This window comes from Rhamphochromis sp. 'chilingali' (genome assembly GCF_963969265.1).
Source record: "Rhamphochromis sp. 'chilingali' genome assembly, chromosome: 16".
Taxonomy (NCBI): domain Eukaryota; kingdom Metazoa; phylum Chordata; class Actinopteri; order Cichliformes; family Cichlidae; genus Rhamphochromis; species Rhamphochromis sp. 'chilingali'.
Window position 1 is genome coordinate 33,112,884 of NC_137943.1, and position 14,865 is coordinate 33,127,748.

Consider the following 14,865-nt stretch of genomic DNA (forward strand, 5'->3'; position numbering starts at 1 on the left):
AAAGTCTTGCGAGTGTCAGCTTCCTTTTTATAGATACAAAAATATGTAAATGTTCTGATCTGAATTATATTTCCGACTGTCAAAATTTCCCAGATTTAAATCGAATCGAATCGAATTAAATCGAATTGTGGATCGAATCGATTCGGGACCTTGTGAATCGGAATTGAATCGATTCTAGAAATCAGTGACGATATCCAGCCCTACTCTCCTGGACTTGCAAGATGGGTCATAATCTGGAGAATTTCTTCCTGCAACTTTATGCTTGATGTCTGCTTATCAAGGTGATTTTTGCTATTAATCCTTTATATAACATCTCTCCACCCATTGATTTTCTTTCATTGTGTGTATTTGATTCTTTGTATAAATATATTTTTTAAAAAGTGTCATATAATAACTGTGATGATGGTTTATTATTTATAACTCATCCAACTGGATAGTGGACTTGGGGGCAGGGCTGCTTTGACTGACAGCTGTCCAGATGTGTGCAGCTGTACCCGCTCACTGTCTTGGCCTGGCTTCACCTTGGCTCATTAAACTGGATCTCACCGCTGTGTTTGTGCTGTTGGTGCTTTTTGGAGGATTTTTCATAACTAATGTTGAGTTGTTTTTTGCTACAGACCATATGGCAGGTTTGTGCTTTTGTTTCAGTGACTGAAATTCTGTTGTTTTATTAGACTGTCACTTATGTATCACTAATTTCCTAATAAATAAGTTTGTGTTTGTGCGAGAACCAATTCATGATCAAATTACAGGTTTACAGCCTCTACAGCTAAATTTCTCCTTTGTGATGATGCAGTGATCTTTAACTCACCTGTTTGGATTTTGTGAAAGTTTAAAGTAAGCAGCGTGGCCTCTTTGACAGGCATGCAGACAGCAGCTGCTGCAGCTGCCTGGAAGCTTCACCTGCACTGAAAGTCACTGAAAGCATTTTTACTGGCATTATCTTTCTAATCATACGACCTGCTGTGTGATACAAATCTTGAGTTAAATTCTATTAGTTTGTTACTAACGAGTATTTAGTGGTAAGTCTGAGTGTAAATTTGTGCTCTCGTTTTATCTCCCCTTGGGGACAATTAAAAGCACCAGAAGAAGAGCGGCAGCGATAAGGTGAACAAAAAGTGACTGTGAAAAGTTTAATTCTCTGCAGAGTTGGGGCAGCTGAGTCACCGCTGTGCCAGAGACACAAATCAATGTGTGCTGACAGACAGACAACATGTTATTAAAATCAAATCGAATGCATGGGTTGGAAAAAAAAAAGGTCTCTAAAGATTTCCGGCTGAATGAACCGCCCCACCAATTCTCACTTTGTAAAGTCTTTGAAAAGCAATTACACTGCCTTTTCTTTTCTCTGCAGGCAGCAAGACCGAGACTCGGCGAACGAACTGTAATGAACACAGGGGACTCATTTTTCAGCAGGTCTGTGGTGAAAAAAATGAGGCGAAGCGTGCAAAGGAGACGCTGCTTTATAAAACCACTAAATATTGAGTCAGTCCAATGTTCAGATGTGACCTATCGTTTGCTGACAGGTTACTGAAAACATTAATCTTTCGAGTTGTCAGTGGCCTAAAAAACAACCTGTGTCTACTTCATCATTCCTGAAGGTAATAACAGGCTGTGATTCACAAATGCTAGCTGAGAGAACTGAGATCTGGAAATGGTACTTTACTCTGAATCAAGAGAAGAATAAAATTTGACAACAGTACAATGACCCAAAACGTCTGCTGCAAGCATCCACCCTACAATCAGATTCAGCCTTGACCCACTGCATCCTAATAACTGTAACGGTGCAGTTATATTAAGAAATTATAACTCATTTTAAGTGAGACCACTTTTAGTTTGAACCCCCCAAATATGTTGTTAATACAATACTGAGAAAGAGGAACAGGAAAAAAACATAGTGTATATAAAACACAGACGTCGTGTCTGAAACCTGCATTCTGTCTCATGACCAGTATGACTGCAAAAACAAAGTGCCCGTCAAGAGCTTAGATCTGTGACCAGAGCACCCACTTACAGGAAGCCACAGTCACACAGGCCCAGAGACTGGGTGCGGATCCCTCTGGCGATTTGTTGCTAGCATATTCCCAGACACCAACCAGCTAGCCAATGAAAATTTGATTACCGTTATTTAGCAGTTGCTGATATCACAAAGGTTTTGGTTTACTGGAGGCCTCTCAATTTTTCATATTTCAATTTGATGTGTATTTGTGACGAAATGACTCAAAGAACTTTTCCCCACCTCGAGATCCAGATCGACTCAACCGCTTTTTTGCTAAAAACCAACATAACCACTCGTATAACCACTTTTGGTGTGAGCGGGTTTTTGCACAGACCTCGTTGTCCCGGTCCTTCTCTAGGAAGTGTCGGGCCACGTGGCTGGGTAGGATGTTCCTCAGCATGTTCTCGTTGTGTTCTCGCAGCTCCTTCATCTCGTTGATCTCCTCCTTGGCCTGGACACGCCACAGGAAGTCCAGTCGTGCTGTGTACTCCAACTGAAGACAGAAAAATGAAGGCAGAGCACCTCAGATCAGTAACTGTCACAAATCAGAAACCCTAGTTCGGAGTGCCACTGTGTGCTCTAGCACCAGTGGATGCTTGCACTCGTATAATTCATTCAGGCTACTAAACAAATCATTTGGATGAGTTATTAATGTGTTTTTTAATCATTCATGCCATTGTGGCTGTTTGCAGATTAAACACTTCATCTGTTTCATGTGCAGAGAAGATCTTCTTTGGCCCGACATAATTTTACTGTACTTTGTGCATATACCAGCTCAAACATCCAGTGTATGAGATCTGATATCAGTAAACCATTTTGATGTATTTTAACCCTTTAAGACCTACCATAGAACCAAGTCCGCCAGAGCTTATATTATATTTTTACATGCTGTGGAGCCATTTTTGGGAGCATTTCAAGTTGCTATACATCAATACAACCATTACAGCCTAAATGTTAATAATATGCATGCATTAAGTGCATAGTAATTACATAAATTGCAAAAAATTGCAATAAACTACAAAAAAATTGAAAATCGTTTTTGTTTTTTAACATATATTTCTAGTTAGAGAAATTTAAGAGGTTTATCCCTCAAAACTGTAAATACAAAAAAGTTGCACAAACAAGTTTCCCACCACAGGAAATTTATTTTGAGTGTCTTCATAGTTTTATTTTTGAAATACACCAATTTCTATACACTGCAGGAAAAACGAAAATAAATATTATAGTGCAAATTTGCAAAAAAAACAGCATATGCATCAAAATAAACGATTTCCAGCAGTGCAATATGAGTCCTAAGCATCCCAGAAACGACACAGAAAGTCATAAAGTCAAACATAACTTTTAAAAACACCAGTATAGGCTCATGAGGCCTTGGTGGTAAAAAACTACATTTCCGCGACAATGACGTCACTTCCAGTTTCGGGCAGGACATAACGGACATGCGATAGTTTGTGCTGATGGACGTAGGAAGTGTTATGAACAGCTGATCGGATCGGCAAAGCCTGTTTCTGGAATATTATGGGTTTTTTTGCTGCAAGTGCTTTTTATGCAGTTTTTGCAAAGCTTTATGTGGAAGGAAACTGTGACCGAGGACAAGCTGATGCCATAAGATGTAAGTACAACTCCTCCAGTTTCATATGCAAAAACAATTATTGCGCTAGCTCACGTGGTTGCAGTGCTACCGGGATTTAAAAATAGTTACGCAAAACGGAGCGTGCCTGCTCTGACCGGTTTTAAAGGGTTAAAATACAGAGACTTGAACACAGCTTCACCAAACTGCATAGCCCAGTTCTCCAAATCTACACACAGGCTTATTTTTTTTAAACAAACAAGGCACTCTTCAGCAGAAAAACAGCAGCGCTGCTTCTTCACACGATTAAAACAACCTACGCTGATGTTTGCCTGACAAGTGACCCCTTACGGCCATGCCTAATTATTGCCCTCGTTCTGAAGTCAAGGCTGAAATAGCGTGATACTTTTGCATGCTGTTAAGGAGATTTGAAGCTCAGCTTCAGGGGGTTGGCTCGACATACAAATTGTCTGATTTTGACAATGAAGACCACGGGTTGAAACTCGTCTTCTTCAGTCTAACCTCAAGTTATCTAAACTTCACCGAAGGAACTAAATCGTCAAAAAGAAGTGAATGAAAATATACGTCGTCTGACACCACTGTAGGGCTGCCACGATTAGTCGACTATCAAAATCGTCGACGACTGATTTAATAGTCGACGCGTCGTTTGAAGCTTTGTAAGATCCCAAAAGACGCAGGAATAAGTAGCAGGATTTAAGAGTGTAATAACGGACTGAAACAGAAGATGGCAGCACTGCATGTACAAGGATGCCAGCTGCTGTTAAACCCCGAAGAAGAAGAAGCTGTGTCCCAGAATTCATAGCGCAGCCCAGCTCAGTTTCCAACAATGGCGGCAGCTAGTTAGTTTTAATATTACTCTTATTATTCTTTCTGGGTCACAAAAAAACTTTTAACATATTTTCAGGCGAGAATGTAGCTGTGTAAACCTCAAATATCTGCTCAGTTTATCAAGACACCACATATTTTCAAAAGCACTCCGACGTTTTCGGAGACGTCTGTTACCCACCAGCTCGATAGCTAGCCGGGGGCTAGGCTCACTAGCGCTGTGAGAACACCAGACTTCCGGCAGATCGTTTTCAAACCCACCGCCGTCTATCGCTACTCAGGTTAAACATGATATATAAGTCACTTAGATAACTTAAAAATGTTATTGTTTGCCTTTTTTTCAGTATTTTATTTGTTCCTGAGTAAATCGGTTTGTCTGAGATTAAAGTTATAGTTTTTACACAGCTGAATAAACTTCAAGCAGACAGCTGATTATCAGAAGTGTGAGATGCTCGAGAATTTACTCTGGTGTCCTGTTATATTTTAGATAGCAAGGAGTTTATTAAACTTCACTGAAACAATCTGCAAATTTCATTAAAATTTAATAAACTATCATCTTGTCTTTATTTTTAGTTAGCACAGACCTTAAACACTTAAAGCTGTAAGCTAATGATAGTTATATAAGAGCAGATGCTGCTGGTGCAATAAGCTGTAGTTTTACGTTCAGTGGATGATGATCTGATTAGTCGACTATCAAAATAATCGTTTGTGGCAGCCCAACACCACCATCTCCTCGGTACTAAACATAGTAATATGATTGCTTTTCCAACAAAAGATTTAAACACAGACAAGCTTCAAAAAAGCACAACATCTGGCATAAATGTACATAGATATATTAACAACAAGTTATTTTAGAGGCCGTGGACAAAACAAGACATTTTGGATGTTCGATGTGGAGAAGACTGGATTAAAATGATGTTTATGCCTTCTGGCTGTTCTTCTACCAGCAAGAAAATATCAATACAATCACTAAAGTAATTGTATTGTTTTCTCCTGCTGGTAAAAGAAAAGAAAAAGTCAAAGAAAATCAGTTTTTTAAGTCATGAGTTGCAAACATTGTGAATCAAATTACAGAGTGATATACTCAGAGCGATGGGTCTTTAGAAATCAAACCTGCAACAGAGAATAATAATAAGACCAAAGGAGAGGACCCTGAAAATCTTTTTCTTTTCTTCTACTTTTGTTAAAATTCTAAAGAGGAATGGAATAAAGACACCCCAAAACTGAAAAGTAGAGCCAACAAAATGTGAGCTTTAATAAGGAGCTGATGGAAGCTAAAGGAAAATGAAGGCATGTAGCAAAGAAGGGAAAGTGCACCATGATAATGGGGATCAGGTAGGGACAAAAAGACAGAGAGACAAACAAGGAGAATGATCTTTATAAAGCAGAACAGCAAAACCAAAGGCCTCAGGATGATGGGACCTGATGAAACCACACGTTTCTGTGCTTATTTAACATGAGATGCTTCTGTGCTTCTCTTTTGTGGTCTTATCACTTGGTTTCAGGTTGGGTCGTTTACTTACATTACCGACGGTGTCCATCATATCTGATGAAAACACCCTCGCAGCCGTGCAACATTTTCTGAGATTTAGTCATATGTGATGGAAGTTGAGAGAGAAATGGTCCCAACCATCCTTATCCTTGTTATCTGTTATACCTAAAAATAAAAATGTATTTATTTATTCTCCACATATTCCCCAAATCTTCCCCAACCTCCAAAAAACAGGAAATCCATATCCTGTCTGTGTTCTCACCCGAGCCTAAACAGGCACTTGTTAATCACTTAACTGCTTAAACGTGTAACCAAAGTTCAGGGGAAAGTCTTTTTGTTTATTTCATTTAGATGATGAAAAAGCTGAGCCGCAGTTCTGGATCAGGCGGCTAAATTAAAAAATCTGCTAAAAGCCAGATCAATTATGTAAAACATGAGGGTGCGATCAATCTGAAGCTCAGAAAAAGGATTCTAATAAGCAACACAAACCGATGTTTTGAATGCACAGTTAATACCAAGTCATTTGAATACATTAGAGACAAACAAAAGTCACCACCATTTACTTAATACTTGCAGATGAGAGGAAGAAAAAAAAACTAATTTTGAGGGCCGGCTGAAAAGCCTGCGAGGATTTAAGCGACTCTTTCCAGCGTTCAGCGGAAACCGTTTTGTGATTAATCGCGGTAACAATTAGTCACTTAATCATATGAGTGAATACAAAAACTTCAATCTCATTTTCTGTTTTTCTAATTACGAATGCAAAGCCTGACAGCCCCGTTAGTCGGTGGGATAATGAGATGGCGCCCGGTGAAAGAGCGGGTCGCTCCGCCGTTAGCCAACATGACCTCCGCTGTTCACCGATGGCTTCTGTTAACTGTACAGAAAATACCTCGCTCTCCTGTTCTAACGAACACGTTACTCAGTACAGGAGCTGCAGTCACCTCACACATTGTGGTTACTGCAGGTAATCTCCATTTATACAGTTACATACCTTAATGTGACAGCCCAACAACCCGACGAGCATTAAAATGTATGAGGATGTTAAACAAAGAAGATTTAGGCGAACAAATAAAATAAAAACAATAATCCTGTAATTTTTCTTTCAGCTAAATCTAGCTGGAGAGGGGGGACAGACATGGCTGATGGCTACTCTGGTTTAAATCATACGTGGTCCAATGACTGGCCTTCAGTGTGAGGTCAGAATAATGGCTTTTATCCTTTATGCTCCAACCACCTGGAAATCTTCACAACGCATTGTTGGAAATGACAATAAGCCCTCGATTAGTTTTTAATTTAAAAAAATGTCATTTTGTACGTGAAAGTGGTTCCATAGTGGACTGGTTTACACGTTTGCCTAACAAAGCAAGATCCCATCTGAAGACCAGGAGGAGGCACAAATCTCTCGTTGGGTTTTGTCAGGAAGCTCAAAAATCTGCCACATCAAAGCTGCTTGAATATTTGAGCTTGGGAGCATGAAAAAGTACTTACACCCTTCCTGATTTCTTAGTTTTCTGTATATTTGTCACACTTAACTGTTCCAGATCATCAGATTTTAATGTTAGACAACAATTACCTGAGTAAATACAAACTGCAGTTCTTTTTGCTTTTCATTTTTAAGGGACAACAGCTACTGAAACCTACCTGGCCCTATCTGAAAAAGTAATTGCTCTTCTTGTTAAATCATTAACAGAATTTTCACTAGCCACACCCAGGCCAGATTATTGTCTAAAACTATTTAGAAGTTATCCAATAATCAATAAACAGAGGTAGGGTAAAAGATCTCAAAACAATACATCATGCCACAATCTAAAGAAACAGCTGAGAAACAAAATCACTATCAGTCACGGAAGGGTTACAAAGCCATTTTTAAGGCTTTGTCTCTCACCGTGGTTCGCTGGAATCTCTTCGTCCACAAATGGAGAAAACCTGGAACAGTGGTGAACCCTCGCAGGAGAGGCTGGCTTACTGAAGAGCTCATCAGCGACTCATCCAGGAGGTCACAGAAGAAACCAGAACAAATTCAAAAGAACTGCAGGCCTCACTTAAGGTCAGAGTTCTTGAGATTGGGCAGAAATATCATCTGTGACAGAGTTCCAGGGAGAAAACACTGCTGACCAAAACGGAGACAAAGCCTCATATCACATTTGCCAAAAAACATCTTGATGATCCCGAAGTGTTTTGGGAATATATTCTGTAGACTGATGGAAGGAAATTGGAACTTTTTGGAAAGTTTGCATCTCGTTATATCCGATGTAAAAATAACTTGCTATAAATGATGTAACCATGAATTCTGCTCTCTACCAGAAAATCCTGAAGGAGAAAGTCCAGTCATCAGTTCTTGCCCTGAAGCTCAAGATCACTCAGGTTATGCAGGACAATAATCTGGAGTCCAGTACTCTTAATGGCTAGAAAAACAAACAGTGGCCTAGTCAAACTCCAGACTCAAATCAGATCAAGATGCTTTAGCATGATGCTCAAAAACTCCACAACGAGGCTGAATCACAACAACTCTACAAAGAAGAATCGGCCAAAATTCCTCCACGGCGAAGTGAAAGATTCATTGCCAGTTATCACAAACACTTGATGGTAGTTCTCGCTGCCAAGGGTGGCACAATCAATTTTAGGTTTTACTTTTTCACTCAGGGCCAGGTTTGGATAGTGTTTTCTCTCCTTTTTCCTCCTGATTTAAAACTTGTATTTTGTATTTACAGGGGTTATCTTTGTCTAACACTAAAATTTGTTTGATGACCTGAAACATCTTAGTGTGACAAATATGCTGAAAACTAAAAATTCAGGAAAGGGGGCAAACACTTTTTCACAGCATTTTAGATCATTAATATTGTACATCACAGAGAGGGTTTTTACCCTTGACTCTAAGACATCCCAACTCTTATGCGACTGTGACTGTTATTGGGAAAATTATTGGGACCATTTGCAATGAACTTCTGATCCTGATGACTTTGAAATGGTTGTTTTAAGACCGAGGTAGGGCTGTGCGATATGACCAAAATCTCATATCCCGATATAAGACATTTATCGTCCCGACAACGATATAAATCACAAAAATGTAGCATTTTCTGTAAATTCTGTAAATTTCGGGCAACTCGACTTGTGTGAAGTGTTTCCAGCTGGGCGTCCTGTACCTGGAGTCGAGTGTTTTGACCGATGCATGAAACTATACATTTTTAGACATAAGTTGTAACGGCCGCCATTTACTTTGTGAGTATTACACGGCGTGCTGCGGGGAAAAGCCAGTTTTAATGTTTGAGTCTAAGGTTTACTTTGAGCACCTGACGGCTCTTTTTTGCTTCTCATCCATAAACTCTTTCCATACTCTTTCACGTGATTCTTGCGTAGGTGGTAAAAGAGGTTTGCCATGTTTGAGTCTGAGGTGGGGACCGGTTTGCAGCATAATTTCCATAGTAAAGGTCCGTGTCAGACTTTTCATAACCAAACCATGTCCATGCTGCAGAGGGAGCCCCTCGTTTAGAAATAAGGTCCTCGATTTGTTTTGTTTTGGTCATTCTGTTTGTCATCATTTCAGTTTATTTTGAAAAATCTCAACAGGATCTTCAGCTTTATTGTGAAAGGCTTGGGTGGAAAATAAACAAGCGGACAGCAGAGCCACACGCTGGGTTTACCGTCGTTGTTGCTAACGACAACGCGTAAAAACAGTTGCTTATCCGTCCGTAGTGTGGTTATTTTAAATATAACAGAAAGAGAGAACTTTCTGTTATATTCACTATAGTGACCATCAAAACGATGAAAAATATTGCCGTAAACAGTTTATTTTGCGACACCATGAAACAAACGATAGCGTAAAATGAAACGATAGATTTTTTCATATCGTCATCCGATATATATCGTTATACTGAACAGCCCGAGACTGAGGCTACAACTACTTGCAGTCAGATGACGACTTCCTTGTCCTTGTCGTCCTTTTTATATCCTTGTTAGACTGAGCGATGCTTACACTGACTGAGCATAAAGACGCTTATTATTTTGGGAAAGCTTATGAAGATATTGGAGCCAGTGAAATAATGTAATGAATTGAGGTTTACACGTGAGTGCTATTATTTGATTCTTCTTGTATTTGTGTTGTATTATTGCTGCCAGCAGTGCGGCCTTGATTAATGTTCGAGTCTTAAAATTATTCAGCAGAAAACTGGAGTGTCAAAAAGAAGAATCCCTAATCCTTTCAAATTAAGAGCTTTTTCTGAATGGCTGTAACGAATTGCTTCGTGCTTGCTGTGTTTGATAATGTAATTACGGCTCTGACAGGAAGCAGCACTCATGAACAACAACCTCATCTGGCTTCAGTGTTTCCACCATTAATTTATTACGCAAAAGGCTGCTGGCTTAGTTTCCTCTGCTGATCTGTTGATGCAATAATCAACTACCTACAACAAAAAACATATTATAGTAGCCAAATTTGCTAAGTCGATGCATTAACTTGTCTTATTGTATAAATGTGCAAAAACTCTTTCTTTTTCTTAACTTTCAGCACTTTTTTCCCGGGCTCGCATAATGAGCTGTACACTTGCAGCTCCAGATACCATCAAGGGAAAAGGTGAGAAAATTTTTACGGGGAAGACATTACACACAGCAGTCAGAGATAACGAGCGCTGAATAAAACCACAACTCTCGTAATGAAAGAGGCTGTGAAGACGAATAAAAGGCTGAAATAGTTTCCTTCATCTCTCCGCTCTAATAGGGTTTTCTCCACAGCACAATAAGTGTCTTTTGTGAAAGAAGCACTAACTAATGTTTTAACACCCTCTGTGTTCATGCATTTCTTCAACAATGGACGACAGGGCTGTGGGTTTTCAGCCCTGTTCTCATTCCAGAGCTTCATTACGCCATTGTTCAGCGTAACGATTATTACCTCTGTTTTGCTTCATCACTGTGTGCCTCTGTTGCTGGAGCTCTGCTTCAAACACAAACCACGGGCCATTCTGAAAAAGTGAGACTTCTGATTACTGTTGGAGTCGATTACTAGTAGGCAGAGGAGCGGATGTGAGTCAAAAGAATGTCGTGTCACTATATTTTGGTCCGTTTTAGTCAGAACTGCTCCGTGCTTCTTGTTGCTGCTCTTTGGGGAAATTTCTCCAATCTCAGCCCAACCTGTGTGCAATTACTAACGCCACAGTTGTATTTTCTAGTTCCAGCGGCTGCCAAAGTAGAAAATGGGGGTGAAAAACCTGCTGTTATGCTGGTAATGACATGTGTTTTGACAGCAGTCCAAACATATTGAAAATGTTTGCAGGTTTTTTTGAAGCATTATGTAAACTAGAAAAATTTGCATTTCCTGCGAAAATGCAGTGTGGATGCTTTAAAGCTGAAGCTGTATGCAAAAAGTAGCTGAAAAAGCTGAAAAGTTGCAGAAATTGTAAAAACTTTGCAGAAGCAAAGGAACTTTGCTAAAATGGAATAACTTAGCAGAACTGCAATATCTTAGAGGAAACATAATACTTGGCAGAAATACAATAGCATAGCAGAACTTAGCAGAAATATTGTAACTTACCAGAAACATAACTTCTCAAAAATACAAGAATTTAGGAGAAATAGTATAAGATAACAGAAAGAATATATTTAGACAAAAATACTTAAGCATTACAGAAACACTATGATTTAGAAAAATAGTACAACATAGCAGAAATACTGTGATTTACCAGAGACACTGTGATGAACTATGAATATTGTAATTTTAAATTAAGACTATGTTTTAGCACAAATATTATAATTTGGCAGAAATACTATGATACAGCACAAATACTCTGGTTTAGCACAAATATTATAACATAGCAGAAATACAATTATATAGCAGAAATGCTATATTTAGAAAGAAAAATATAATATAGTAGAAATAGTATGATTGAGCAGAAATACTACAATATAGCATAATAACAATGATTTAGCAGAAATACTATGATTGAGCAGAAGTACTAAGATGTAGTAAAAGTACTTTGATTTAACAGAAATACAATTATGGAGGAGTAATACTTTAAAATGGGAGAAATATTGATACACACACACACATACACAGAGCCTAAAGGGAAGAGTATTTGTGCCATGGAGTGTTAAGAATGTGAGGTCCATATTAGAAAAGCTGGTAAAATCATAAAAGTTTGCAGAATTGTAATAAATGATGAATATGAATTACTGGTCTGTGACAGTGTATTAATTTGTAGGGAAAAAAACATGTTGACCAAGGTGGAATCGAACCCACGATCTTTGGCTTGCAGACCCGTGTCATTACCAACTGCGCCACTGGGAAAGAGAGGAGCCGTTTTGAAAAACAGGGTGATGAGCAGTCAGAATTAGATCCCGGTGAGAGGCGAAAAACGCCGTTTTTTGGAGTTACAAAACGTTGTGTAACTCAAAAACTAGGTGGACTAGAGGCATAATTCTTGTACTGGGTGAATCAGCGGACTTTGGTGTACTTTGACTGCGATTTTCATTGCTCTTTGTACAACCGTCGCTGAGATATGACGAGAGAGGAAACGGAAGACCTCAGACATGATTGGCTGGCTGGGAAGCCGTGCAGGCCCTGATATGTGATATGTGTCTGAGTCCGCACAGAGGATTGGCTGCCTGGCAGAAATATATAGAAATAGTATGATTAAGCATAAATACTACATTTAGCAGAAATACTATATTAAGCACAAATCCTATAAAAAGCAGAAATAGTATATTAAGCACAAATCCTATTAAAAGCAGAAATAGTATATTAAGCACAAATCTTATAAAATAGCAGAAATAGTATGATTTAGCACAATAGTAATAAGTTAAACAGAAAAATTGGAAAAGCAAAATGGACAGCTGAAGAAATGCTGAACATGCTGAGGGTCCCTCAAATATACTTGTAAAATGAAAAAAATCAGCAAAAAAAATATATAACAGCCACACAATCAGAAATATGTACACATAAGGAAACACACATGCACAGAGAGACACACACACAAGATCCAATTCAGTCAACCAGTCTAAATATATTGAATTTGAATCTTAGAATGAGATCATCCCATTAAAAGGCCTTCTCTCTCTCTCTCTCTCTCTCTCTCTGTCACACACACACACACACACACACACACACACACACACACACACACACACACACACACACACACACACAGGGAGAGAGAAGTAAGTTTCTAGCTCAGTCAGCCTGGGAGCTGCTGAATTTGAATCCACCAATCAGAGAGCCTGTGCACTTTTTCCCGCCAAAACAGGTGCATCTATTTACACACGCAGCACAGAGAGACACAGGATTATCCGGTTGTTCAGTCTGATGTCACTAGCCGTGTCTGGGTCTAAACTCCGCTGCAGGTCCATATATCAAACGATCACTATGGCATTACTGAGAGTTGAAAAACTGTCTAAAGTCTTTCATCTTTAATAAAATGATCAGCGTTCTGCTCTACCAGGTGTAACAATTGAGTTTAACATCCAGGCATCCATGAAAACAGAATTTATGACATTTAATGGAGTTAGAAGTTAGCAGGGAGTTAGCTCGCTAGCTTCTATCTAAATACAATATAGCATGTCCTGACTGCGGGGTTTTGGAAACAAATTCAAACGTACAGCTCTGTTATCACTTCCAACATAAATGAAGACAGAAAGCTAAACAGCAGTGACGTTTGTAGGGTTACTGAAGTTGGGCTAGCTGGTATATAATGATGTGCTACGTGACCGCTAGCGACACAGCTATGTTAGCATAATATAAACAAGCTAACTTTTTTTCCACTTGATAAAAGTTACCGTGAGTGTTCTCGGTGGTCAGGAACAAATGTAATTGCATGGCAGGATGCTGTAAACGGACCAAACTTCAGCCAGGAGAACAACTGAGATAATCCATCCACAATACGAGGTTAGTCATTCATATACTGCTGCATGGGCTGGGCTGTCGTTACATCCTAAGGTTTTAAAAACTGAGCTTAAATAAATGATTAGCGGTAATAAAAGCCGAGGGAGGTCAACAGTGATCGCTGACTGTTTTAGGAGCTTTTTGAGATCAAATAGAAGAAAATACATAACATTAAACATGTTAACAACACAAAAGCCATATTAAACGCAGACTACTTTAGACCCGGAAGTAGGATTCGTCGCGTCATCACTGAACAACCGGATTGCAGTCTATTTCTCATAATGACGACTCCCCTCAAACAAATGACCATAATTTCCTAACCGTAGGGGCTAGAGCGGTCATTCTTACACCGTTTTGTTCAGAAGAGATGGGGGAATCTTCCAGTGTTGACAATTTATCATTAAAATGTGAATTATTAAAGATATTTGACTTCTAATGCACCATAACTGAGTAGAGCGAAGCAAAAACTGGCTTGACTTGCCCTCAAACAACGCTTTGTAACTCGAAATCTATTTGGAGTATCGATATCATTCTTTCACCGTAAGAGACAGCAGGCTTTGGTGAATAGTCATGGAAATTTTCAGGTCTCTGTGGAAATCCAACAAAAAGTTATCACGAGAGAAAAAAGTGGTTCATTTCCAGGGTTTGAAATCTGAAGAAATCTGAGCGACGGACGAATTTCCTACCCTCAAACAAGTCCAACTCATTTCAGAACGGTAATACGTGAGAAAGAAATTCTTGAATTGTGAGCGTCACGAGTGTCTGAAGATATACCGGGACAAGCCTCATGTCTTAACTTTGCTTCGTTAAGGAGATATGACGATTCGAATATGCCTCTCATTACAGAAATGCAGCGGTGATTTTGAACAAACTCTCCATTGACTTTATATGGAGAGTTTTCCGACATTGTGTTGGTCTGAGGAGATTTGCGAAAGTTCTATGAATACCACAACAATGATAGTGACATTTTCGGAAACCCAGCAAAAATACCTATGTTTTGATGTATAATTTGTGGAAGTTGAGTGAAGATTGAGCAAGTAGCAAGAAGTTGTTCGGACATGAAGAGAAGACTGCAAAACCTTCAGTGGCAC

General features: G+C 39.1%; 1 protein-coding gene across 2 annotated transcripts in view; it reads right to left on the bottom strand.

Moving 5' to 3' along the window:
• adcy8 (adenylate cyclase 8 (brain)) overlaps window positions 1–14,865 on the bottom strand; it is a 130,778-nt gene that overhangs the window by 10,412 nt on the left and 105,501 nt on the right. For both annotated transcript variants that reach the window (XM_080907300.1, XM_080907299.1), the window contains one exon: window positions 2,334–2,492. In XM_080907300.1, the coding sequence (XP_080763426.1) occupies window positions 2,334–2,492 (159 nt within the window). The remainder of the gene's footprint in view (window positions 1–2,333; window positions 2,493–14,865) is intronic.